Source organism: Prunus mume, linkage group LG2, assembly GCF_029339155.1.
Source record: "Prunus mume cultivar Tortuosa linkage group LG2, ASM2933915v1, whole genome shotgun sequence".
Taxonomy (NCBI): Eukaryota; Viridiplantae; Streptophyta; class Magnoliopsida; order Rosales; family Rosaceae; genus Prunus; species Prunus mume.
In genome coordinates, this window is record NC_142699.1 from 25190422 (window position 1) to 25215392 (window position 24971).

Below are 24971 nucleotides of genomic sequence, written 5' to 3' on the forward strand. Positions count from 1 at the left end.
AAGCCTTCCAAACAACCATGGTTTTAAGCAAGCGCACAAGACGGGTCCAAGCCACCACAACAGGGCTGTGTCAAACCAACCGCCGCAATCCACCGTCGAAGTTACAGCTCCACACGCCACAACCGTGGCTTCCATCACGGTTCCAACCAGCGCTACTCCTCCTCTCGACCCCGTGGTCGAGAGTTCTATGTCGCCATCTTCCATCGGGCCTCCTCGCGGCCCCACGGCCAGCACCATCTTGCTGCCGCAAGGGTTAGTGATTGGCTCCAGCAACCACTTCTCTCACGACTTCGCAGCAGGATCCGATACACACCTCCATGGCACCGCCGCGATGCACGGCCCAGTCACCAGTCATGGCGAACTTGGTATCGCCACCAACTTTCACTTTATCGTGGAACAATTACATATATTCCCTCATTTGCCTCCACACTTGACGTATGCACCCGCATATACCTACAATGAAACCCTAGTTCACATGCAATTGGGCTCCACACAATTCTCTCCCCTTAATCTAAGCAATTAGGCATATCTCAGTCTTAGAGTTGACCAGTTGACCCAAAGAGTAGACAACCAAAACAACTTGGTTGGACAGCTCCTCAAGTAGATCAACTTAGTTCGAGACTTTGGCCCTGAATCTCAAGGTGAAGAGAGAAGGAAGAACGAACGCATCGGCAGGAGGTTCGAGAGGACACAAGCAGGTCGAGCAAGAACCAGCAGGCGATGAGAAGGACAAGAGCGTGTTGCCTAGTAGGCAAGCATGTCATAAGCATCTGCGAGCTCCAACTAAGGTAGACCTAGTAGGCAAGCATGTCACTTCCATCATATACCAAAAAATCTACTACCCAATCCCTGGGGCGGTGTCGGGCACATCAACAGTGATTAGGCGATAGAGAAAAGATGCTCAATTCAAGGGCTAAAAAAGTAAGCAAGTACAGTTCATACCAGTGAGCCGAACAGAGCAAGCAATGGAGGAAGCATATCTTGTTCATGACATTTGAGCAAACTAGAAGGGAAAAGGAATGGTCATTCCCTAATAGCAATTGAAGAACCAGGACCAAGACGATGGAATCTGTCTGGAGATCTCTCCTGAAGCATGATGAAAGCTGAAGGAGGACGTTAAGCTAGTACTCCTTAATTTTAACAAACTAGTGAGAAAAGAGCGGATTGGCTTGCATCTAAGCCCAGAAGAGAATGTGGAGCAACAAAGGCGTGTTTGCATGGTCACCATCTAACATGTTAGGAATCGACCTTATCATCTGCCACAGGCTCCATGTCAACCTAACCAGCAGACCAATAGGACAAAATAGACGCAACTTCACTCCCGAGCGAGTTGCCATCATTGAAGTCAATATTGACAAGCTCCTAGCTGTCAACTTCATTAAGAAAGTCTTCTACTCATAGTGGCTGGCCAACGTTGTCATGGTGGCAAAGAAATATCAAAGCAAGTGGAAAGTTTGCATGGATTACACTGACCTCAACAAGGCATGCCCAAAGGATAACTTTCCATTACCCAAAATTGAACAGCTTGTAGATTCAACTTCCGGTAACCAACGGCTTAGCTTCATGGACGTATACTCTTGTTATAATCAAATCATGATGCATGAAAACGACAAAGCGAAGACTTCTTTCATAATCGAAAGAGGCATATACTACTACAAAGTCATGCCCTTTGAGCTAAAGAGCGCCAAACAACATACCAGAGGCTCGTGAACAATATTTTCAAAGAGCAGATCGGTAAGACTATGAAGGTTCACATAGATGACATGTTGGTCAAAGCTCCATAACGGGCATCCTATGCAGAGCTAGGCTTGTCAACCTTTGGACGAGATGTTTGAGTATCCGAGGACCCTTTGCCCGAGCAAATGATTCTCTGACCTTCTTAGTCGTAGCCATCCTCGCCTCCAAAGGGGTCAACGATGTTGAATCAGTCCCAAGCTTGACTGCTCGTGGCTCGGCAGATGGATTCGATGGCTAAATGAATGAGCAATCCTCTCAGTTTGACCCTCATCCCTTGACTGGTGCAGACAACTCAAAATTTGATAGGGAATGTTAGCAACCAACCACAATCGACAGCCGCTAACAGGTGCACGGCCAAAATCGCTAGCACAGACCCAAGCCGCAGACAGCCCGGACTAGGGCCAACATTCCTCGCCACTTCTCCGAGATGCGTTCAAGCCGCAACACGGTAGAAGAAAAAATGGCCACAATAGCTGCTGCCGCTGATCGCCACCACCGCCGTGGTAGCTCCAATCTGCTGCATCATGATGACAATTAACTAGTCAAGCCAGCCGGTCCTTGCAGCGAAGAAAAATCAAAGAAAAAAAAATAAGTTTGAACATACTTTAGTATGCACAGCAACGCCTCTTCTCAACAAGTAGTACAATCCTCTAAGATCTCTCTCACAAGCTAGAAAGTAGAGGAAATAAGTTTGCAATGTGAAGAGGAACGAAGAGAAGCCTTGTATTTATAAATGTTGGGCATCCTAGGTCAATTAAGAGCCCAACTCCAAGAAGAAGTTAAAAGCCTACTCCAATTAGGAGCCCAACTTGCAAAAGGTTCCCAACTCCAAGAAGGGAGCCCAGATGCAGTTGGAAAGCCTGATGGATATTTCTCATCTCCTCCATTCCTCATAAGCGCCATGTAGAAGCTGGGGGGAATTTGTGGGAATACATATTTCAATGGCCAATAAGAAAACGACACTTGGAAAAATGATATTCTTTAGGTCAACTAATTACAATACTTAAATCCTACTAGTAATTATCTTTGATTTAAGATGTGAATATCTCCCTAAATTAAGGAACCAATTTCCAGCAAATCTCTCTTATTAATTCCTATCATCTTTTTAGGAAGGAATAATCCTAACCAAATAAGGATTATTCTCCCAAACCCTAGTATATAAGGAGCACTATAAATACATGGCTACACAAGACACTTAAAGTAATTCTTCTCTAATTCTGAAACTCTCTCTCTCTCTCTCTCTCTCTCTCTCTCTCTCTCTCTCTCTCTCTCTCTCTCTCTCGCCTGGCTCTCCCCGTGAGAGAAAACTCCATCCACTTTAGCTATTGTCGTATTTTTCTCAAGATCCAATCAAACTTAGGCATCGGAGGGTTTTTGGCCAAGACCCCTAGGTGTGGTCCATTGACGTAGATTTGTTTTACATGAACCAAGGGAGAAGAAAGAGAAAGATGTTTGAGGGTCGACGAATCTACCTGCGAATATTCTTCGTGCGGAAATTTGCTCAAACAATAATATGAACAAAGCTGAAGCCCCCGTTATCACGTGCCAAATCTTGGTGATTCTGTTTGATGTTCAAAAATTTGGAATTGATAAAGTGGGCTTCACCTTCGCTCCGATCATCTTGTTGTGGTTTGCCTTCATCAGTGGCATTGGTGTCTACAATCACACATGGAGTCACTGTGTTACGTGCTTTCAATCTAGATTTGCTTGCTCACCACCAGTTTCTTTGTAGGATCCCTTTATTTTTATTCTTGAACTTCATTCAAAGCTCATTGCTTTGGTAGTTGGGTTGAAGATCAAGAACAAGAAAGCATAAGGGTTCATGCAAAGAAAGCTCATTGCTTTGGTAGTTGGTAGTTGGGACATAAAATACTCTATCACTATTAATTGCATGGATCACTTGAAGTTGTAGGGTACCAGGGGCCTTCAAAAACGGGTTGCAAAAAGCCATCTCCAGCACCCACGTAACTCCGTCTCTAGCAGCAAACCTTTTGGCATTTTCAGCAGAACAAACAAGGGGAAATGCCCTATCAGCATTCAAGTTCAGCTTACCTGACGCAGCAAGATTTAAGGGATAGGGAGATCGAACGATAACCATACGAGTAATAATATCGGAATCTACCAACAAATTGGAACCCACCAGATAAATTGAGTAAACCTCAAATATATTGATTGAAAATAAGATGAATAAACTGACAAACAGGGACAAACCCAGGAATTTTATGTCGTAGGGTCATAGTGTAAAAGGCGGCAATGGAGGAGTTGGGGCTTAAAGGCTTGGTGGGGAAGAGGGTTAAAGGTTTGGGGGGGTAGAGATTGGGGATTTAGGTTTGAGGGTTTAGAAAATGGGGGCTTTGGAGTTGAAAACTCGGGAGAGATGGAGGCTCTGTGTATATACAATCTATTCTCTTTTTTTTTTTTAAAGACCTGGACCAAAACGACGTTGTTTTGGCCTCGGTCTTTAAAAAAAATCTTGGTCCAAAACGACGCGTTTTGGCCAAATAGTTTTTTAAAAAATTCGCTACCAAAACAACGCTTTTGGCAATGGTTTAAAAGGTGCTAGTCCAAACGACATTGTTTTGGCCACCTTTTAAAAAATAGAAGTCGGCCAAACGACGCTTTGGCCTTCTTTGAAAAAAAACAGATTGCTCATCTTCTTCTTCCTCAGTACTGCAACTCCTTCTTCAGCCTTTCATGGGGTCACACCCCAATTCCCTTACTTGCTTGGAGTCCATAGGGTCGTTTGACTCCATTGACCCCACTGTGGGTCCGTCCCTGCTGACAAATACAACGCCATGAGTTGGCTTAAATAGAAAACAAAGAAACCCTAATATCGTAGGACACCCTAGGTTCTAAAACATTCCTAAACATAGCCAACAAGAAAATAATAAAAATCCTAGCTAAAATCATATTAGGAAAATAATATCCTAATAGATAACTTATTGTTAAAAATATAAAATTAAACATTAAATTAAATACAAATCTTGACATAATCATAATTGCTTCAAACTTTCTTAATCGATCTGAAAATCCCAACGATACACCTTCCTTCTTTTCATAGCGTCATAATTGACATTTAATTGGAATTTTTCTCTCTTACACGATTTCCTTCCAACTTTAAGCCACTTTATTTTAGGGAGACTTTGTAAAAAGAAAAATGAGAGAGAAATTTTTTAAAAGAAGTTAAAATGGACAAAATTGCCCTTATTTATTTTGGATTTCCTAAGGAATCATTTACATTTGTATGTTTTTGATTTGAAAGTTGAGAGGTTTTTCTGTCTTTTCTGAAAAAGCTTTGGCTTTTTTCAAAAGTGAAATTTATTTTTTTTTTTGCTAAAACTTAAATTTACTTTTATTTTAATTAACTTTTCACACCATAATTGACCCATATTTCATGCTACATCATTGCCTCTTGTGGCCTTTTAGCTATTTTAAACTAGTTTACAAGTTTGTTCTTCTATTACCTCTCTCCTCCCTAGAGTCCGCAGTGTCTTGGTGTGTTAAGAGATAAACTGTCTATATATTACACAAATTTTCATAGGACATTGTTTATACAAGTCTAATTTCTGGACGAAAAATTAGTTGTCTGTTCAATTTTTTCAACTTAAAAGGTACAACAACTCACATATACGTCTATTGATCTCAAATGCTCACATGAATCAAAGCCACCACCGGAACTCTTACAGCAATGTGCAGGCTCTTCCGTGATTCGATCAAGAATAAGGACTAAATCAGATGCGGACCTTGGTTTGCTGAGGGCTTTTTAGCACTACACTTGGCCCCAAGTATCCACAAAGAACTGAGTGTGACAACATCTTGCCAGTGGGGGAGTTCAGCACTATGTCAATAACCAATTTCAATTATCCAGGTTAGCAGCTATCATCTTGGCTGTAAGATCAGAACATACAATTGCTCACCAACCATTTAGGTCTTAAGGTCATTAGCCCCTTCAATTTTCTGTCTACCTGTTGAACCATGCTCCATTCCAAACTCAGCAGCCAACATTTGTATATCAGGTGAGCTCTCCCAGTTGGTTTTGTGATCCCAGTTTGTATGTCTTGGCTGGGTTCCACACCTCTCCAATCCACCAACGCTATCAATCTGACTCTGTATATCCTCCAGATCTTCAGCAGCAACAGCTTGTCGTTTTCCCATCTCTATGTCAGAACTTGTTTTGGGAATCTCTGGGCTCATGGGATGGCGTAATGACATTGAACTGGCATAGACAGAAGACGAATCACCCTTAACCATTTCCCTGAAGTTCTGTTTAGATCTCGGAATTTTAGAGAAGAAGACTTCCCCAACATTGCGAAAACACCCACGATTGTATGGGTTCATCTTCACATTGTATCGATACCGAAAATTCTCATAGGTTGTCTGCACACAAGATGAAATTTTACTCTAAGAGAGATAAATAGAGAGCGAACACCAAGAAGCAACAAAAGGTAAAGAGCAAGGAACCTGATTGGTGAAAATTAAATAGAGATGGAATCCAGTGAGACCTCCAACAAACCAAGCAGCTCCAAATGTATAGAGAATTAGAAATCCTGAAACAGGTGACCTTGATAAAGCTCTCCAGAGATTGCAATGGTAAGCATCCATTATCTTCATTATGTTTACCCAGCAGAAGGCAAAGACATAGAGGCACAGCATTGTCGTGGAGGACACAAACATGAAAAAGAATCTGTAATTCCTCTGTGAAAAATAACTTCAACCGTGTAAAGATTATGAAAAGATTGTAATTAATATAATTTATGCCCTTCAACTCAAACGAGGAGAGAACCATAGATTGTGATGCAGGAGTATGCATATATGCTGGGCAATAACTTAAGGTACGGATGAAGTGAGGGTTGAAAATCCACAATCCTAGATGCATGCAGCGTGCAAGTAGGAAGTGATACACAGACACTCAACTCAACATGTCAGAACTAAGAGTTTGTCTGATAGAATAATAGCGCAATGAGATAACATTGTCATCATTTTTGGGAATCAATGTATCACAATTCAAATTTTAATATGTAAATATATGTATTAAATTTCTGTGAGAGCTTCTTCTGCTATAAGGTTGTACTTTACACCACATTACAAAAGAAATATGAAAAAACTATGTAAATTCAAGCTAAAATGCGGGTTTAATGATATGAAGCATACTTTCCCAATACATTGCCCCACCCAGGGGCAATGGTGATCAAAACGCTCAACACAGTTGTTGCATATAGAGCAATGAGAGCATCTGGGTGGACGATATAGCATGCATGTTTGACAATATTTGATCTTGACTATCACGCCATTAACCATAGTATCTTTTGTGGGTGGTACACCGGGAGGTCCATTCTGACTTCCTGGCCAATCAGAAGAGATACTAGAGACATAGCCGTCATCTTCTGGTTCTGGAGGATGCAGGCTACGAGGAATAATGCCAGGATCTCTTGCAGATGTAATCAAGAGAAGAATAACAACCTGCACTAGTCAATAAGCCAAAAACCTTCAGTTATCAAATGTATACAGAAGTTCAGTGCGGCAAACATCAACATGTGTGCAACATAATATTATTTCAGAAAATCCCATATTGGGGCTACAAACCAATAAAACTACCATTTGTCTCTCTCTGCCTTAAAGCATAAATAAAATTCTTAAGTCCTTATGCTCCATCTGAGTTTCAAACCTTATATTGCGACATTCTGGATTTCGAACATTAAAATAATAGTTAACTTATGCAATTACTTGGAAGAGTGATACAGAGAATTTCATGTTCTTAGTATATCAGTAGAAGTTTCTTCTCCTTCTCTCAATTTTTCCCCTTAGCGTAATGTGATTACATATAATTTTGGCAATTTTCACCTGGTAGGAGAGTTAAAAGGGAAATTGAAAAACCAGTCATATAAAGAGGAAGAACTCACATATACTGCAAACAGGGGACAGAGAACCACAATAAGATTGCCAATATGGCGTGGTAATTGCTCAACTAGTCTTTGAGAAACAAAAGCGCAGAACAGGATCACTGGAACAACGATTAGGGACACGGTAAGGAATAATGACCTCGAATCTGGACCCAATATAATTCTGCCATTGAAGCAAAATCTCTGCAAAACATCAAGCAAAACTGAGTTCATTGTAAGGCCATGAGACACATACACCTTCTTTTAAAATTCCACCAAGTGGGATTCTAAAACCATATACACAAAATTCAATCCAAAGAAAGCCCAATCTACAACATATGACATTTAACATAATCAACTGATAAATATACAGATTTGCATTCATTCCCTGTTGTTTTTACATGTAATGTAAGTAGCAATTGACGTCATCACCTACATTGTTTCCTTTCCAAACTTGATAGAGATGCAGGGACGGGCCAGGGGTGTCGATAATTCGACTGTCGGAGTCAGAATGCTGAGGAGGCAGAGCAGTTGTGTACATTCTTTCCTGCGTTCTGACCATGTCGTTTTTTCTCATGGCCCCCCCTACAATTCCTGAAGCTCAACACATTTGATTCTGAGCCACCACCATCTGCAGGATCTGCAACGCACACAACCCCAACCCTCAACGACGTCCCAACTCGGTAAAGACAATGCTCGTGGCATCAACCAGGATCAAGAACACTCAGCTCAACATTTACAATCTATAAAATGAAGACATGACATGATGGCAGAGATAAATCAAATAAATTCTCAAATTCATACCAATTTAAGAAGGAGGTGAATAAAAAATCAAATCTTTAACACACCTTTTAATCATGTGTGTTTTTCGTTTTCTGGGTTTTGTTGAAATGGGGAGAAGAGAACCGAATCCGGAGCTCTGTCGCCGTAAAAGTGGGAACGAAGGGTTCGGGTTCAGTTTTTGAAGGCGTTCATATATTTTCCCTTCAATGCATTTGAAACGCCATTAAAGCTCTCTTCGAAACTGAAACGGATCGGGGGACGAGACTGGGAATTCCGGTGTCTCCAAACCCAAGAGGTCTTTGAAGAGGCGGGTAGTGATTACAAGTCCGAGAGGGACAATGCTCTGCTCCCGTGGCGATTTCCCTCCCAATGACTCGGATCGCCGATTTTTCCGATTATATAAATATTTTATTTTTTGCACCCTTTTACACTAAATTTTGTTTCTTTTTTTAATAATATCACTTAGACTGAGGACAGGAGGAGGAGAGAAACAAAGGGGAACGTGGTCTTCGCCGGAGCTTTCTCTTGCTGTAGGCTGTAGCTGACTGCTGATATGTGAGAGGGAGAGAGAGATGAGCTTAGTTTAGGAGGATTTGCTTTGGCTTTGTTTTGTTGCTTTGCCACGAGGCAGGCACCAACTAACATGAAACAAACAACCCCAAGTTTTATTAAATTTAATTTGCAATTAAATCGCTAATTAAAGTGTTTTAGTTGGGACCTGGCTGGCCTGCCTTCCCATGCATTGAAATTTTGGCCCCTCATTTCCCTTTAGTTTTTGCTTTGTTTTTGTCTTTATCTTTTTTCTTTATTTCCATGATTTGATTTCACGTATTAAAAGAGAAAGAGCTGCCCAATGGATCCATTTTGAGCCTATAAATTGCAGCGGCAAGCCGGCAACCACTTTCCTAAAGCTATCATGTTTCTTGGTCTTTTTTTGGTCATGTGACCTTTTTTTTTGGGGGGGTTAATAATGTGACCTTTTTCTTTTCGTTTTGTTTTGGAGCCGGTTCCAATGAGAAATGGTTGAACTCTTGACCATGAAAACAAAATTGGTTGAATGCTTAACTCAATGCTAGGGTCTAGGGTGGTACAACAAGAACCCAGTTGAGCCATTTGCCAGGTGAAGGAAAACTCATGTGATGTGCTCCTACATATATGAACATTCATACCTATATTAAAAGTGCATTTGGATTCAATAACTAAAAAGAAAAATCTTTGAATTCGACCACAAAATTAAATTAGCTACAAAAACGAAAGGATGTTGAATTTTCCTATTTCTCTTTTGTCCACTTATATTTCCTTTTTTTTATAAATATTTTTTACTATAACATGCAATGGAGAGTAAGTGAGCAAAAGATTGAGTAGGAAAACAATTTTCAACAAAGTGAATGTAAGTACACAAAAAAGTAAGAAAATCAGCTCCCAAACGAAAAGCACACGATACAATGTATTGAAAACAACTAGACAATATATCACTTTGATATTTGAAAATGACTAGAAATACTATTAGTCAATATTTATTTTGCATGGTAAGAGTAATTATTTCAAATTTCATACATAATACAATAAGAGAGTACGATAATAAGGATATATTAAGTGTCTATTTTGTCAATTTGCCCGAAAATTTTCGCACGTGTGTGGGGTGTGGGAATAGCCTGATGAATACTAATTTTGGATAAGTCTAATCTAATTTACCTTAATAGTGCTTATATCTTTAATAAATTTATCGACTAATATGTAACTTTGGATGATGTGAAAGGTGAAAGCGAAAGAAAGGAATAAGGCATGTGGCTCAAGGCCTGAAAACAGAGCGAAAAAAACAAACAGTCAAAAGCAATTACATGACTGCGACGCATTTGCAATTTCCGACGTGCCTCCAAGAATATTTGCCTCCAAAACACCTTTTTCTATTTGGTCTCAAGCTCACGCAAGACCTTAATTAGAGACCACAACAAGAAGCAAAATGTCCATTAACATCTCCTTGTCTTACCCAAGGATTAAAATATTGCAGATAATATCGGGCCTCCAATTTACAGATATTTCGAGGGATATATCGTTAAACAAAATGATGAAAAACTTTCATAGATTTGTAATGAATGTATTGAACAAATAAAACTTAAAATTTACTAATAATATGATATATATATATATATGATGAAATATATGGTATGTAATTTATGAAAAGTTTGAAAATAAAAAGTTGATTAGAGTGAATAAACTGCATAAATCCATAGTTTATTTGAACATTGGATTACAATTTAGATGAGTATCCAACTACATAAATGAAGAGCTCCTATGAGGTTCAAACAATGTGGAACAACCATCTAGATTCGTACAATAATCATACCAAATAGTTTGTAAGCCATGTTTGAACATGGTGCACATATAGCTCCCATATCCCATATATGGGATTAGGATTAAAACTAGTAGGTCCATAATCTGTTTCATCATCTTGAGCTTCATATCTAGTTCCACTATAATCAGACATGACATAACCATAGCCATCATAAGATTCATTTGAGTTAGTACTAGGTGACTAGGTCTATATTCTTTTGATGCATAGTCTATATTCTTTTGATGCATAGTCTAAAACATGCATACTCCAAAACATCTTTTGAATTGAATATTGCCAAAAGCCTTCACACATATATCTAATCACTGCACATATACCTTCAAAAAATCTTTTCAGTTTCAATTTGCTTCAAAGCTTTTGAATTTTTTTGGGTTTTGTTATGGGTATCGGAAAATATCGAATATCGGCAAAATATCGATATCGCACTTATCGATATATCGTCGATATCGGAAGATATGACCTACCCCAATATCGGTGTCGAGATATATCGCCGATATATCCAGGTCTTACCCATTTATATTGCAAAGGCTTGTAATTCCTTTGTACAAATTCGATTCTTTCTCACTCAATATCGTTCTTGAGCATGACTTGCAATCTTGCAAACTAAACTCCTTCCTTATAATTTAACTATCACTTGTCCCAAAAAAACCTAATAATATGTTCGTTGTCAATCCCACTCCCATTAATGATTAAATTTAAACCCCAGATAGATATTTTTGGACCCCTTTTTTCGATTCTCCCTTGCTTTATTCCCAAGTTGTATGATTTTTCAAAATTCCTTGTCAGGTTTGGATTGGATGCTCATGAAATAGTAGGCACTGGGTTTGTATAGTAATAGCAGCCAGTTACTTAACGCAATGAATCAGAATTGTGAACATAATAATAATAATAATAATAATAATAATAATAATAAGGCTTTTTATCACAAATAGTCCTTCACATTTATGGAGGTCAGGTGATTCGATGTGACTGTAAGTCAGTCCAATTACATTGTGACATGGATAAAAATAATTAAATAATTTTTAATGAAAATTCCATTTTTGTTTTCTGCAACCATTCCCCTTTCTCCCGTCTCTCTCCCCCTCTGCCCTCGCTCTCCAATCTATTCTCCCTATCCTCTCCTCCCTCTGAACTGCCACCTTCAAGAAAAAATATAAGATACAGGTGCTTGCATCTCTTCTCGCAACCCACAACCCATGCCCAACGAACTCTTCTCAGCCCTATCACACAAGGAGGGTGGCCAACGAACATAACAAGAACTGCAGCAATTCGCCAAAATAAGATGGGGAGATGAAAAACTCATGTTGTAAATCATTTTTTTCTTAGCCCTGCAAATGGGTCAAAAAGGAAAACACTCTGATTCACTCAAAAACATTTCAGCACATCTAAAAATGAGAAGAGCCAGAGACCCCGGATTCAAGAATTTTCACAAACTGATACAAGGCAAAAGATGCAAGACATGACATGATATGTGGGAGGACTGAAGTCCCTACCAACAAACCAAACAAGACAACATGCTCAGGGAAAAAAAAAAGACAACAAAATAAAAACGAAGTACAATTTGAGCACCAAATCACAGAGCAATACAATACCTATAGAAGTCTCCAAGGGGAATTGGCCCAGCGAATTGGGTCAGAAACCTGAACAGAAGCAATGGTACCCATGAACCAGCTGATCCTAGAAGAGTCCTCAGTCTCAAACGCCTTCCTGAACCTCATTCCTGAGCACCACTGCACCCTCATGAAACCAGTAAACATGAATAGGTGGGTTGCAAGAAGAGATGTTGGGCATGGGTTGTGGGTTGCGAGCAGAGATGGAGAGCGAGGGCAGAGGGGGAGAGAGACGGAGTTGAAAAGTTACAGAAAAAAAAAAGAGTAATTTTCATTAAAAAAAAATTAATTATTTTTTATCCACATGTCACAATGTAATTTTCTCCATTTATTTTCCACATCATACTTAACAGGATCGCAGAGTTGAAGTGGAACTGTTCGTCAAATCCAGCTCTTGAGGTAATTAAACAACCTCTTATCGCATATATTTACTATATCTTCATATTTTCTATTGATTAATTTCATGTTTTTCTTTTTCCTTTTTTTTGGATCGCAGAGTTGAAGATCAATTACCATATGCTTTGGTGACTTTTGGCCAGCCTTATGCTTTTCAAACTGCTCTTCTCCTTAATGTAAGCCAAGAAAAAAAAAACGAACTCTGTATGTGTGGTTTTTTTTTTTATTGCCTTTTATTTTAGTAGTGTGTCTGAAAGGAAGGAATGATCACTTTGCAGAATGCTATCTTTGAAGGCCAACCAATTTGCATATTACCTGCATGTGCTACAAAAATTCCTATAGTTTCAGGAGACATTGATCACACCCAGGTTCATCTCTCTCTCTCGCTCTCTCTCTCTATTAAGTAATTCTATGATTAGTTCCACTGATTAAGCACCCAGCTCTATCAAATTGCAACATTTTGTTCACATTTGAAGGAAAAAGTTTCACTCTAAATAGCATTACTTCACTCCCAAAGGCTTCAAAATCTGTTTGAATTGCAATAAACAAGCTTCAACTGTTTTGGCCCTAAAAGCAATGGCATTATGGCATAATGAGTATCTATGTGTGTGCTATTCAGGCCAAAAGCCAGGGGGTCATCCCAGAAGCTAATATGCTAAGAAAAAAACAAGGAAGATCTAGAGAAGTTGAAGCTGTCGGAGAAAGGCAGAGTGCTCATGGGACAAACAAGATCAGCAATTTATGTTGTCGAGCAGGCAGCCGGGCACTGCCATTATGAACAATAACTACATTTCAACCGGAGCCGCTCGCTTCTCTGATGTTCTTGACAAAGCCTCAAGGTCTGCCTCTGAGTTGGGAATTAGGAGGAAGGGTTAAGTATTAAATATAACCCAACTCTACAAACCACAAAATAAGCTTCTTAATGTCGTATGTGTATCGTAATCTGTTTTGGATAACCCTTTGCATTATTCTATGGTTGAATAATACACATCATGTAACATGTATCCATGTGTTTTCAGGCGAGAACTAGTTTTTTCTGTGTCACAATTTTCACACTCTTAGTTTGGATATTTGCATTTTTCCCATATTTTGATAGTTTGGTAATTGAATCAATGAAAATGGGAATGTTTGCAAAATGGGAGTGCAACAGAACTCATCCTAGTTCGTCCTAAGATCAACCATGTTAACTTGGACAGAAAAAAGTGAAGACTAAATATCACTAAACTAAATCGTTATCGCAGATGTGGGTTAGACCAGTCGATCAAGACAATATATTCAAGTTGAATTCCCTAATCAGATAGCGTGATAATGGGCTTATTCCAAATTGGCCCATTACAATATCTGAGATCGAATCCAAAAGAAGTTTAAAATGGAAAGAAAGGGAGGAGGAGTCGTATCTGTTTTTGGGAGTCTTTGATTTGACTTGTTTCGGAGTGTACGAGCGAGCGAAAATGGAGGGGTCTGGCTCTGGGGTTTATGAGAATCATCCATACGTACCCAGAGATCTAAAGCTACCTGGATTCGTACCTGGGTTTCTCTCACAGTCCACCATTCTTGGGGTCTATGGCCTCTCTTCCCTCCTCGTCGTTTTGCTGACGTGGCTCTTCTCCGGTACTCTCTTCACTTCTTTTCTTATCAGATCCAATTTTTTCAAGTTACTTCTGTGAATTTCTTAGTTCACTGAAGCAATTGATGCTTGAAGTGGGTTATAGATAGACTCATAGGCAGAGCATCAGATGAGACTCTAGAGAGTCTGATATCCAAAAAGTTTCGAACTTCATACAATTTTTGTGTCTGCGTGCGAATTATCATCTTGGTTTTTGAATGTGGTAATTGCTGATGGTTAGATGTTAGTTACAGGTTGTTATTCATAGCTAAGTTTCTATCTTGTATAAAAAGTAAACCTACTGCAATTATCATTATTCAAGTGAATGAAATCAGAGGAAAATTCTAGATTTACTTTTCTTTCTAATTTTCTGAGCTAACTTTCTCAGCATCCAAACACACACAATTCCAGATTTCTCATTAAAAAAACTTGACAATTCTCTCATTAGAAAGACCCAATATCATTGCTAATCACATTTTGGATTCATGGGTTCATTTTTGAAGTCCCTTGCCTGCACAAACAAACCCACACTCTTATTTGTTATTGACAATCTAATGCTCTGTATCTGTTATTTTGATGGTTGCCATGTATTTGTTATTGACAATATAATGCTTTGTAGCTACAGATGTTTTGTTTTTGTTCAAATCAATCTAATGGTCTAATTAACAATCTAATGTTTTATTTTTTACTTCCTGCTATGTATATAACAGGGCGGTCTCCAAAAAAATCAAAAATTGATAGATGGCTAATGTGTTGGTGGGCCTTCACGGGCCTCACCCACATGATACTTGAAGGCTATTTTGCCTTCTCGCCCGAGTTTTACAAGGATAAGACTGCTTGTTACCTTGCTGAAGTTTGTAAGTTCTGTTTCTCATTTTCCCTCCATCTCTATACAATTAGCATTTGTTGCAAATTGGGTGGGTTGTATATAGTTATTATACTCATAGATGAAAATTGGCAGGGAAAGAGTACAGCAAAGGTGATTCAAGATATGCAGCTCGGGATGCAGGCGTTGTTGCTGTTGAAGGACTAACTGCAGTTTTAGAAGGTCCAGCTTGCCTTCTTGCAGTGTAAGGCTTTGAATTTTGTTATCATGAAGTTTATGCTTTCATTCATAATGTAAAGTTTTGATTTTCGAATTCCAATCTCTGGTTCACCAGAGTCCAGACCGTATGTGCAGTCCTCTTGTCCTTTGCAGTGCTAAATATGATCTTTATGATGATTTGGCAGATATGCGATAGCTAAGGGCAAGTCGTATAGCTACATACTTCAGTTTGCCATTTCGTTGGGGCAGCTCTATGGAACTGCAGTATACTTCATAACATCCTACTTGGAAGGTGACAACTTTGCTGCAAGTTCATTCTACTACTATGCATACTACGTTGCTGCTAATGCCTCCTGGGTTGTAATACCGACGCTCATATCCGTCCGCTGTTGGAAGAAGATTTGTGCAGCAGTACAAGTTCAAGGCCACAAAAAGAACAAAACCCGCTGAGGTTGACTTCAGATTCCTATGCTTTGAGATTCTTGTATTTTCGAGTTTTGTTTGTTATAATTTCTTCAATAATAGTAATAATCTGATTAGTTTGTTTACTCATGGGATCATGAAACAGTCATCTAAGCATTTCAGTCTGTAAAGAAAAATATTCTTTTGGAGTTCTGACCACAAAGCTTTACAAATAATCAATGAATGGTTTCTTGCACTGAGATCAATTTTATGGACGGGTCATGCTAGAGATCAACTTTAGATATTAACTTGTGTACTAACTCTCTAATAGAAGTGGAGTCCACTAATACAATGGGTCTTATGCTCTATTAGAGAGTTGATACACAAGTTGGTATCTAAAGTTGGTCTCCCTAGCATTTTCCTTAACTAAAACCCAACTTTTTAAAAAAAATGCACAAGTAAGCTAGATTCATAAATTAATAAAGCCATTTGCAAACTACAATGAGGAACACGATACCATGAGCATGATTGTTTAGGCATGGCTTGTGTGTGCACGGTGCAAGCCCAATGCACATGCATGTCGAGAATGACACCCTTAAAACCGGTGATTCCCATGAAAAGCCAAATTCACTTTTCTTGAAGCTCTGGTTTTGTTTTTTTGCCTTTCGTCCCAAAAAAAAAAAAGGTATTGTTTATTTCCCTAAATTAAGTATGCTTAGCAACTAATTTAAACATATTAATTGAAAGGCTTCTTTTTGTGTTACGGAAACCTAAAGGGCCACTGGGGGGAGGCGGCTCTCTCAGTAGCCTTAGAAAGAAGAAGACGCCAAAATTACAGCCTGACCATACAGTATTTAGAAAAAGGTTATTCAAATAATCCAAAAGGAGGGGCTGCCCAGTGCCTTCACAAGCTCAAAATAATTGAACAAGGAAATAAAGTGCCTGGATAAAATAAATTAGCATTAGAAACTAGGTCTATGCTAAGCTAGCAACAAATCTCAGCTGCAGCTGCCATTGCTAGTCCCCAAGTCTGGAACTGGAAGGGCGACTTTTAGTCCCTGGACTATTAATCCTCCATCCATCATGGCCTTTATTCTCCACCATCCCTAATTGTCCAAACCCAGCTGGGTTCCCACAGAAACTGTAATTACCATAATTTGCCAACTCTGCTGGATGCCAATATGACCCTGGAGACTGTAGAAACGGCAAGAGCTGGCATGGATGGCAATGCACATTTGGTGCAGGCACAGCTGCAGCAGGAAGAGTAAATGGCAGGGTTGATGGTAGACTCATAGGGTAAGATTCTGGTCTCCAATGGAAATTGAACTCTGGAGAAGGAACTGAGACTCTTGGCAAAGGAGAGGTAACTTCAGCTAGTGAAGGATAGGATATGTCCCGGGACTGGTTTTGTGCTTGAACTTCTAAGGTGGGATAAAGAGATTGGACTGTATTATTAGCAGGATCAGGAACACTGGTTACTGATTCAGAAGAAGAACCAGTCTCCTGAGAATCATGAACTCCAATGTTGCTTTTGTTCTTTTTCTTCCTAATCACTTTGGAAGAAAAATTCAAGACCCCATTAGGCTTACCATCACAAGTCCGAACCTGATAGCTCAGAAACCTGACTGCCTCATTGACCTCATCAAGCAAATCCGTGAAGGGCACCAGGACTTTTCCCAGGCTTTTCTTGCCAAAAAGGATGCCTTCACAGCGCATGTCGAATTTGACGTAAAGATGATCCAACTTGTCAACCAGAGACATGTCTTTGGTGTCGAAGTGCACCGTGTGGTTCCATTCTGGGTTGCCTTCGCCGTCTCTGTCAACCGGTGTTTTCTGCCGCTGCAGATGTTGTTGCTGCTCATCTTTCTTCATTTCGTCGTTGAAGATGGAGACCACGGCGTAGACCGACAGCTTCTTTAAGAAGTTGAAGGCTTTGAGATCCTTACATGAGATGAGCTTCAGTTCTATAGAGCTGCAATCTGTCAGGTTCTTGATTTTCTCAGCTGTGGCCATCCTGAAAACATAAGACAGAGGAAAGAGAGAGCTCTGTTTTGGGTTTACAGCCACCAGCAATAACAACTTGTACGGAGCAAGAGCATTTGGAAGGTGGGACCAAATCGCATAAATAATTCAGAAACGTAAACTCCAAAAATGGGACAGGCGGCATACAGAAATTAGGTGTGAGTTTGCATCATTGACCATTTACCGTTGATTATACGATAACGACCACCAGCTCTGAATGTGAACACAAAGCTTTTAGTGACACTAGTCTCTCGACTCTTTGCCCATTTCGACTAACAAGAACACAAAGCTTTTAGTGACACTAGTCTCTCGACTCTTTGCCCATTTCGACTACAAGAACACAAAGCTTTTAGTGACACTAGTTGCAAAGCTTTTACCGTTGATTCGTAATGTCCATGAAGATAAAAAATGGTCAAGGTTGTTTACGGTCGTGTCCAATATTGGCAAACAAGGAACGACCAACAACCATGATATGAAGCTCCCAAAACAAGGTCGCTTGCTAATGTCATTAGTAGTACGAGAAGATTTTACAATGTATGGTCACACAGTCATAATAAAACTTGTGACTTTCAACCTTCCAAGTACCAATCAATCCCATGAACATCGGACAAGAAAACTTATAAATATAAGGAATCTTCCCTTTACAAACATACAAGAAACAGCAGAGAATCCATTCTATAAAGGAAAATGCTAGGAAGATTAACTTTAGATATTAACAGTACCAACTCTAATGCAGATGCCCATCAGATTGGTGGGCTCCACCTCTGTTAGAGAGTTCGATATCTAAAGTTGGTCTTTCTAGCATGACCCTTTAGTTAAACCTTCTAGACTAACATTAATTTAAAGAAATTAATCAAAATTAGTGCAAAGTCAAGACGCGTCCGAATGCATTGTCATGGTCTCTCTCACTCTTCTTGCACAGGTGGACTAGAAGAAGTTGATGGAGCATGCACGATGAAGGACTTGACTGTTATTTATTTCTTTGGTCATTGCTGTTGGACCAAGTCACCAAGAGGCAAGGCAATTAACTTGTAAGTTTGATCAACTCCTATGACTTTTGATCATGCCTCCCCATTCAATTTATTATTGAAAAGATTCACAGTTAATGAACTTGACCACCTACCAACAATGGGAAGATATTTTTAGGCTCTAATTTTCATGGCGTTAATTTTTTTAAAAAAATTAAAACTTACAAGTGATGGTCTAAATTACGAAGGAAACTGAAACTTGGTCTAAGGGGGTCTAAGGGGTTTGGCTCACTGTTTTGGCCAACTGGGCTAACCCATCTTTGCATTATTTTTCTATTAAGATGGGTTCTATATGTTAGTGATTGTGGAGAAAGATTTATCTGGAATTAGTCTCAATTATATGTGCATCATCATGTGCCTAAACATAAAGTTACGAAATATCTAGGGCTAGCAAATAATTTCAACTTGTGTTATTTTATAGAAGAATTAAAGTAAGGTGTTTGCTTTTGTCAAAGACAACTATAAAGCTTCCATGGTTCAGTCTTTTCCATTCCTTGGATAGAAAGAAAGCTGTCTCTGGGTTGGATATTCCCCCCCACCAAATATATCCCTCCTCATATAAGTTGGAGTTTTTACATTCCTACCAAATAGCAGTGTGACATGTGTGTAAAAAAATTTCTTTTTTTGTTTTTGATAAATTATTTTTGTATATATGTCAAATCAGTAATTGCATGAAGAATGAGTATCTCCTTATAGGTAAAGAGGCAAATAGTGTTCTTTCCGAAAAGGACTCAAAAGGGCACACAAATAATTTCTGACAAACAATGATAGCTCTAGAGAAATTCACAAGAATGCCATTACTCAATGCTTTTCAGTATAGAAAAATTTAAATAAAATTTCATGTGCATGCATGACTAGTCAGATCTCAATTGTTATTGTTTTTTCGATACAAATAATAGTCTAAACTATTCTAAATTAATTTAATTTATATTGAAGAGGACTCAAACTTCAACACACAAAGTCGAACTCATTATCATGGTCAACTTACATAACCCATATATACAAATCAAGTTTCAATTCTAAAGAAAGGAGTTCAAACCATATGCGTGACATACGCCATCAATTTACAAGAAGATCATTAATATATTCCACCTTCAAATTCCCTTCTCTATAAAAATATTTCAATTTCCTGTTTTCTCACATACACACCAATGGGATAGCTTGAGTGTGTGAAAGGAGAGACCATGATGTTTAACTTACCCATGAAAGTCTTCCCATGCGAAAGACTCTCGTTACTGATTTCGATATAACCAAAGGCCTAGATATAATAATCTGACCATATTTGTTATATATTATTCTCTCATTCAAATATTCATATATTATTATTATGTTGATGTTATTGTAAGCAAAAAAATAAAATACGATAATAAAAAATACATAGAGTTTGCATGTTGTCTAAATAATATTGACGTCACTTTCGAAACGTCCATCACTCATATCATAATCACTAAGTTGACTGTCAACAAAGGCTATAACAAAATGATTTATTTATGTAGGCATTAACAAATCTCCCACTTCTATTCTGACCACATATACTTTCATATGGTGAAGAATTTAGAGGGATAATGCAAGCACGCCAGAACCCCACAGCTTTGAATCTGCGACAAACTGGTTCTGCTGTCAAATCTATCAATTCTTGTTAAATTATGTCTCAAGTTATCAAAACTTTTTTATTTTTATTTTTTTTCGGTTTAAAACTTATTTATTTGTTTACAAATAAGAAAACCAGCACGATGACATTGACAGTCATACTTTACAAAAGAATCCATTTAAGCATTAAATATTGTAGGCATAAATTAAAATTACATATTGCGTTTCAATTTAGAACAACAAAAACAAACAAAAATATATAGAATAAACAAGCATGCATATGCAATGACGTACAATATGGGACGTATCTGTAAAAGCAAATGACACATCTTATACGCGATCCTAATTAATCACATATTTTGCAAATGAAAAATATTAAGAAGACCATATTTTATATCACATTGTATATCGCATCTTTTATTACACTTACAATATGAAAAATGGATAATACTATTTTATTTTTATTTTTTCAATTACAATATGTCATGCGTGATAATTTTTTCACATGACAATCTGTGATTTGTCAAGGATAGCAAAATAGTGTTATTCTCGTTTCATAAAGTTGTTCTGTTCTAATAGAAGTGAGACCCATTGTATTGGTGGATTCCACATCTATTAGAGAAGTGATACATACAAAGTAATTTTTGTATGTTCCGACTAGTTGGTGTACCACATAGGATATAAAAATAAAATATTTTCAAATATCCCATGTAATCAAATGATACACCATACAAAAATTTATCGTACACAAATTGGTATATAAAATGCAATCTCCTCAGCATGATCGCTTGCAAATTTCCAAATAGGGTACATAGCAGTAAAAGGCACATATTTTCTTATAGGGTAAACTACAGTAAACCTCCCAACCTATAGAGGTCATTTAAGAGTTCATACCCGATTTTGGAGATATTTACGAGTACATACTCAACATCGCGAAAAATCTTACAATTTGCCCTCTCCATTAGCGAGATCGTCAGAAAATCCATTATCTGCCTATGTGGCATTTATGAGACCCATTTTTTAATTGACATGGACTTACAAGTGGACAAATAAATAATAAAAAATTATTTTTAAATTATTTTAAGGACAAACTACAGTAAACCCCCCAACCTATAAGGGTCATTTACGAGTTCATACCCGATTTTGGGGACATTTATGGGTACATACACAACGTCGCGAAAAATTACAGATCGCCTCCGTTAGCGATTTCACATGAAATCCGTTATGTGCCGACGTGTCAAAAGTGAGGACCCCTTTTTTTAATGACTTCGACTTCCACGTGGACCAAAAATTAATAAAAATTATTTTACTGTTTAAATTATTTTTAAATCATATTAAAATCATTAAAAATGAAAAAAAAAAATCTCATCTCTCCCCCTTCCGTCACCCACCTCCAAACCCAACTCTCTCTCTCTCTCTCTCCCACCCCAACTTCTCCAGAAAGCTCATCCTTCTTCTCCTCAAATTTAAACCCATTTTACAACAACATTAGGAAATACAAATCGTGAAGAAACTTGGAAAAGAAGAATATTGGTAAAGTACTGTGATAGGTTGATTTCCAAATTACCACATTTGAAATAAGATTAATTTTTGCAGATAATTCCTCTTGATTAATTATCAGTTTCTGGGTAAACTGATAAACCCATAAACAAGATTAATTTTTGGAACAAAATGATAAAGTTCAAACAAACATAAAATTGAAAAAGAACATTGCCCAAAAAGGCAGATCCTTCACCAATAACAAACGACTATCAGAACACAAAAAACGCAGATAATTCCTCAAATTTAAACTCATTTTGCAGATCCTAATATTGTTCTAGCTCCGGCGAGATCTGAAGAACGACGACGAGCTCGCAAGGTCTTGAGAACATTCCCTATGGCGTGTTGCAAAGACTCCAACCACCTGGGTTTTGCAGATCAGCCTCGTTCATTCTCGACAAGAAGGACCAAGAATGAAACGACGCCCCATCGGCCTTGAAACCCAACTCCCTCACTCTCTCCCCGCCACCACAGTCCTCATCCATGGCCGACCCATCGCAAAGCCCTAACCCTAAGATCTCGGCCTACTACCAAACCCGAAGCGGCGCACCACGGTATCGCCACGAGCAACGGCCGCCTGTGCTCAAGCTACCATCTCGCAAGAACCCCGACAAACAAGGTCCAATCGCGGCGAGGTTGAAGCCAAAGCCGGTTTTCCGCAAGCGGAGACCACCACGGTTCGGAGCCATCTTAGGAGGCGGTGATTGTGAGGGGTCGTCGGGAACGCGAACGAGCAGAGCGACCAGCAATCGCTGTTCTATTTACAAATGATGTGAGTGATGGACTTGCTGGACTCGAATCTGGAGGGAAGGCGGTCGCATGATCAACCTGCAGAGAGAGAGAGAGAAGATGAGTTTTTTTTATAATGATTATATTTTCCGAGAGAGAGAGAGAGAGAGAGAGTGTGTGTGTGTGTGTGTGTGTGTGTGTGTGTGTGTAAAAATGATTTAAAAATAATTTAAACAGTAAAATAATTTTTTATTAATTTTTTGTCCACGTGGAAGTCCAAGTCATTAAAAAAAGGGTATCACTTTTGACACGTCGACACATAACGGATTTCATGACGTAATCGCTAACGGAGGGGCGATCTGTAATTTTTTGTGACGATGTATGTATGTACCCATAAATGTCCCTAAAATCGGGCATGAACTCGTAAATGACCCTTATAGGTTAGGGGTTTATTGTAGTTTGTCCTTATTTTAAATATATATATATATCTCTTTCTCTCTCTTCCACAATAGCCTCTACCACCAAACCTTCCTCCATCTAATCGACTTGTATCACCAAACCCTCCTCCGTATGATCCTCCTCTACCACCAAACCCTCATCTATCTGATCTACCCTACCACCAAAGCTCACCTGATCTTGAGCATCCACGCTGAGAAGTAACTATCGCTTGAGGAAGTTGACCATGATTTTGACAACGGGACCGAGTTGGTGGCCGAAAGAATGAGTCGTAGAAGGGCATCACGAGTCCTAGTCTTGACGACGAGGGAGAAGGGGTTGGACATGTCATTCGGGATAATCGACTCGGATGGAGGGTCCGGATTAGAAAAAGGTGCCGAGAATTCCCACCGACTTGAGATAACCGACCAAAAATCCCACCAGACTTGGGAAACTGCAGGAATCTTATTCTCAACAATAACCACCTAACTGGTGAGATCCCATTTGAATTGTTCAGATGCACAAATCTCAAATGGATATCACTCACTAAGCAAAAAACTAAGTGACGAAATCCCGAAAGAATTTGGCATTTGGACAAGACTGGTTGTTCTGCAACTTGGGAACAATAGCTTGGGTGGGCAAATACCAGGAGAAATGGCCAATTGCAGCAGCTTGGTTTGGTTGGATTTGAACAAGAATGCAGACTCATTGGAGAGATCCCACCTCGACATGGGAGGCAGCTTGGGGCTAAATCCCTGAAGCGGAATTCTCTCTAGAAATACTTTGGTGTTTGTACGGAATATTAGGAATTCTTGTAAAAGAGTAGGAGGTTTATTAGAATTTGCCGAAATCTGACCTGAAAGGAGGTGAAGATTTGGGTTTGGGGGTGGGCAACGGGAGAGGGGTGGCTGAGAGGTTAGGTTGAGTCGGGAGGGAAAGAAGGTTGGGTAAGAGAAGAGAGAGGAGTTTTTTTTATTAAAAAAATTTTAAATTTTAAAATTTTAAATAATTTTAATATGATTTAAAAATAATTTAAACATTAAAATAATTTTTTATTATTTATTTGTCCACCTATAAGTCCACGTCAATTAGAAAATGGGTCTGTTGAAGGAAAATTTGAATCTCCCAACATAATTTCACCACCACTAATTAATTAATGAGGTTTTATTATTTTAGGTTCGACCCATTTGACACGCAAGTCTCTTCAATTATAATCCCTTGCTACAAGGAAAAACCCTTTGATTCCATCATAAAAAAATAGAACGTGTGTGTTTGGTTTTACTGCTGCTCCCAAGTCCAACATCAGGGTGCCTACGTATCCCTTACGGGAATCAAGCCACTCGTAGTTCAAAGATTCGCAATTAATAGATGACTCATTGCAAAAGGAGGAATTTGATTGAGGAGTGTTTGAGTGAATTTAGTTGAATGAACCAGGAAGTCGATATGAAATTATATTTGGGATGGTTGCATCTAGATTGAATCTCTAGATTGCCTACATAACCTTTCAAATGGATCAAACCAACGTAGTTCGGAATTGATTTGTGTGGTGATTTATGAATTTGGTTGATGTAACCAGTGATTCAAATTTGGTTCCGATTGCGTCTATTGAGATGCTAGACTGCCTATGTACCCTTAATTGAATCAAACCGACGTAGTTCCAAAACTTGGAAATTAATGGGTAAGTGTGACCCACTAATTGAAAATTTGTGTTTTTGAGACAATTTGGAGATTTTCATAGATAGATGACCTATGGAAAAAATTATGAACTAATGGGTAAGTGTGGTCAACTAATTAAGAATTTGTGTTTGAGATATTTG

General features: G+C 38.7%; 3 protein-coding genes and 1 pseudogene across 5 annotated transcripts; 2 read left to right on the forward strand and 2 right to left on the reverse strand.

The window, feature by feature from the left end:
* Positions 1–5237: 5237 nt before the first annotated feature.
* LOC103322170 (putative protein S-acyltransferase 6) lies at positions 5238–9061 on the reverse strand. 2 transcript variants are annotated; one of them, XM_008224059.3, is made up of 6 exons: positions 8465–9061; positions 8053–8359; positions 7638–7820; positions 6889–7197; positions 6199–6432; positions 5238–6114 (listed from the first exon to the last, which is right to left on the reverse strand). In XM_008224059.3, exons 2-6 carry the CDS (start codon positions 8191–8193, stop codon positions 5662–5664), a joined length of 1320 nt encoding a protein of 439 aa, XP_008222281.2. In that variant the 5' UTR covers positions 8194–8359; positions 8465–9061; the 3' UTR covers positions 5238–5661. The 2 variants fall into 2 exon arrangements, with proteins under 2 accessions (XP_008222281.2, XP_088902649.1); XM_089046523.1 differs by having other exon boundaries at positions 8053–8256; positions 8465–8601.
* Positions 9062–12405: 3344 nt separating this feature from the next.
* On the forward strand, positions 12406–13784 carry LOC103322171 (uncharacterized; annotated as a pseudogene). The gene is made up of 5 exons (XR_016123552.1): positions 12406–12515; positions 12732–12761; positions 12859–12934; positions 13037–13126; positions 13378–13784. The product of XR_016123552.1 is annotated as an uncharacterized LOC103322171 (transcript).
* A 356-nt stretch (positions 13785–14140) lies between these two features.
* HYD1 (C-8,7 sterol isomerase) lies at positions 14141–15957 on the forward strand. The gene is made up of 4 exons (XM_089047111.1): positions 14141–14369; positions 15075–15221; positions 15326–15434; positions 15595–15957. The coding sequence occupies exons 1-4, from the start codon at positions 14210–14212 to the stop codon at positions 15857–15859; spliced, it is 681 nt and encodes a 226-aa protein (XP_088903237.1). The 5' UTR covers positions 14141–14209; the 3' UTR covers positions 15860–15957.
* Positions 15958–16664: 707 nt separating this feature from the next.
* On the reverse strand, positions 16665–18509 carry LOC103322173 (uncharacterized). Its single transcript, XM_008224063.3, has one exon. The coding sequence runs from the start codon at positions 17822–17824 to the stop codon at positions 16829–16831; it is 996 nt and encodes a 331-aa protein (XP_008222285.2). The 5' UTR covers positions 17825–18509; the 3' UTR covers positions 16665–16828.
* Between the last annotated feature and the right edge of the window lie 6462 nt (positions 18510–24971).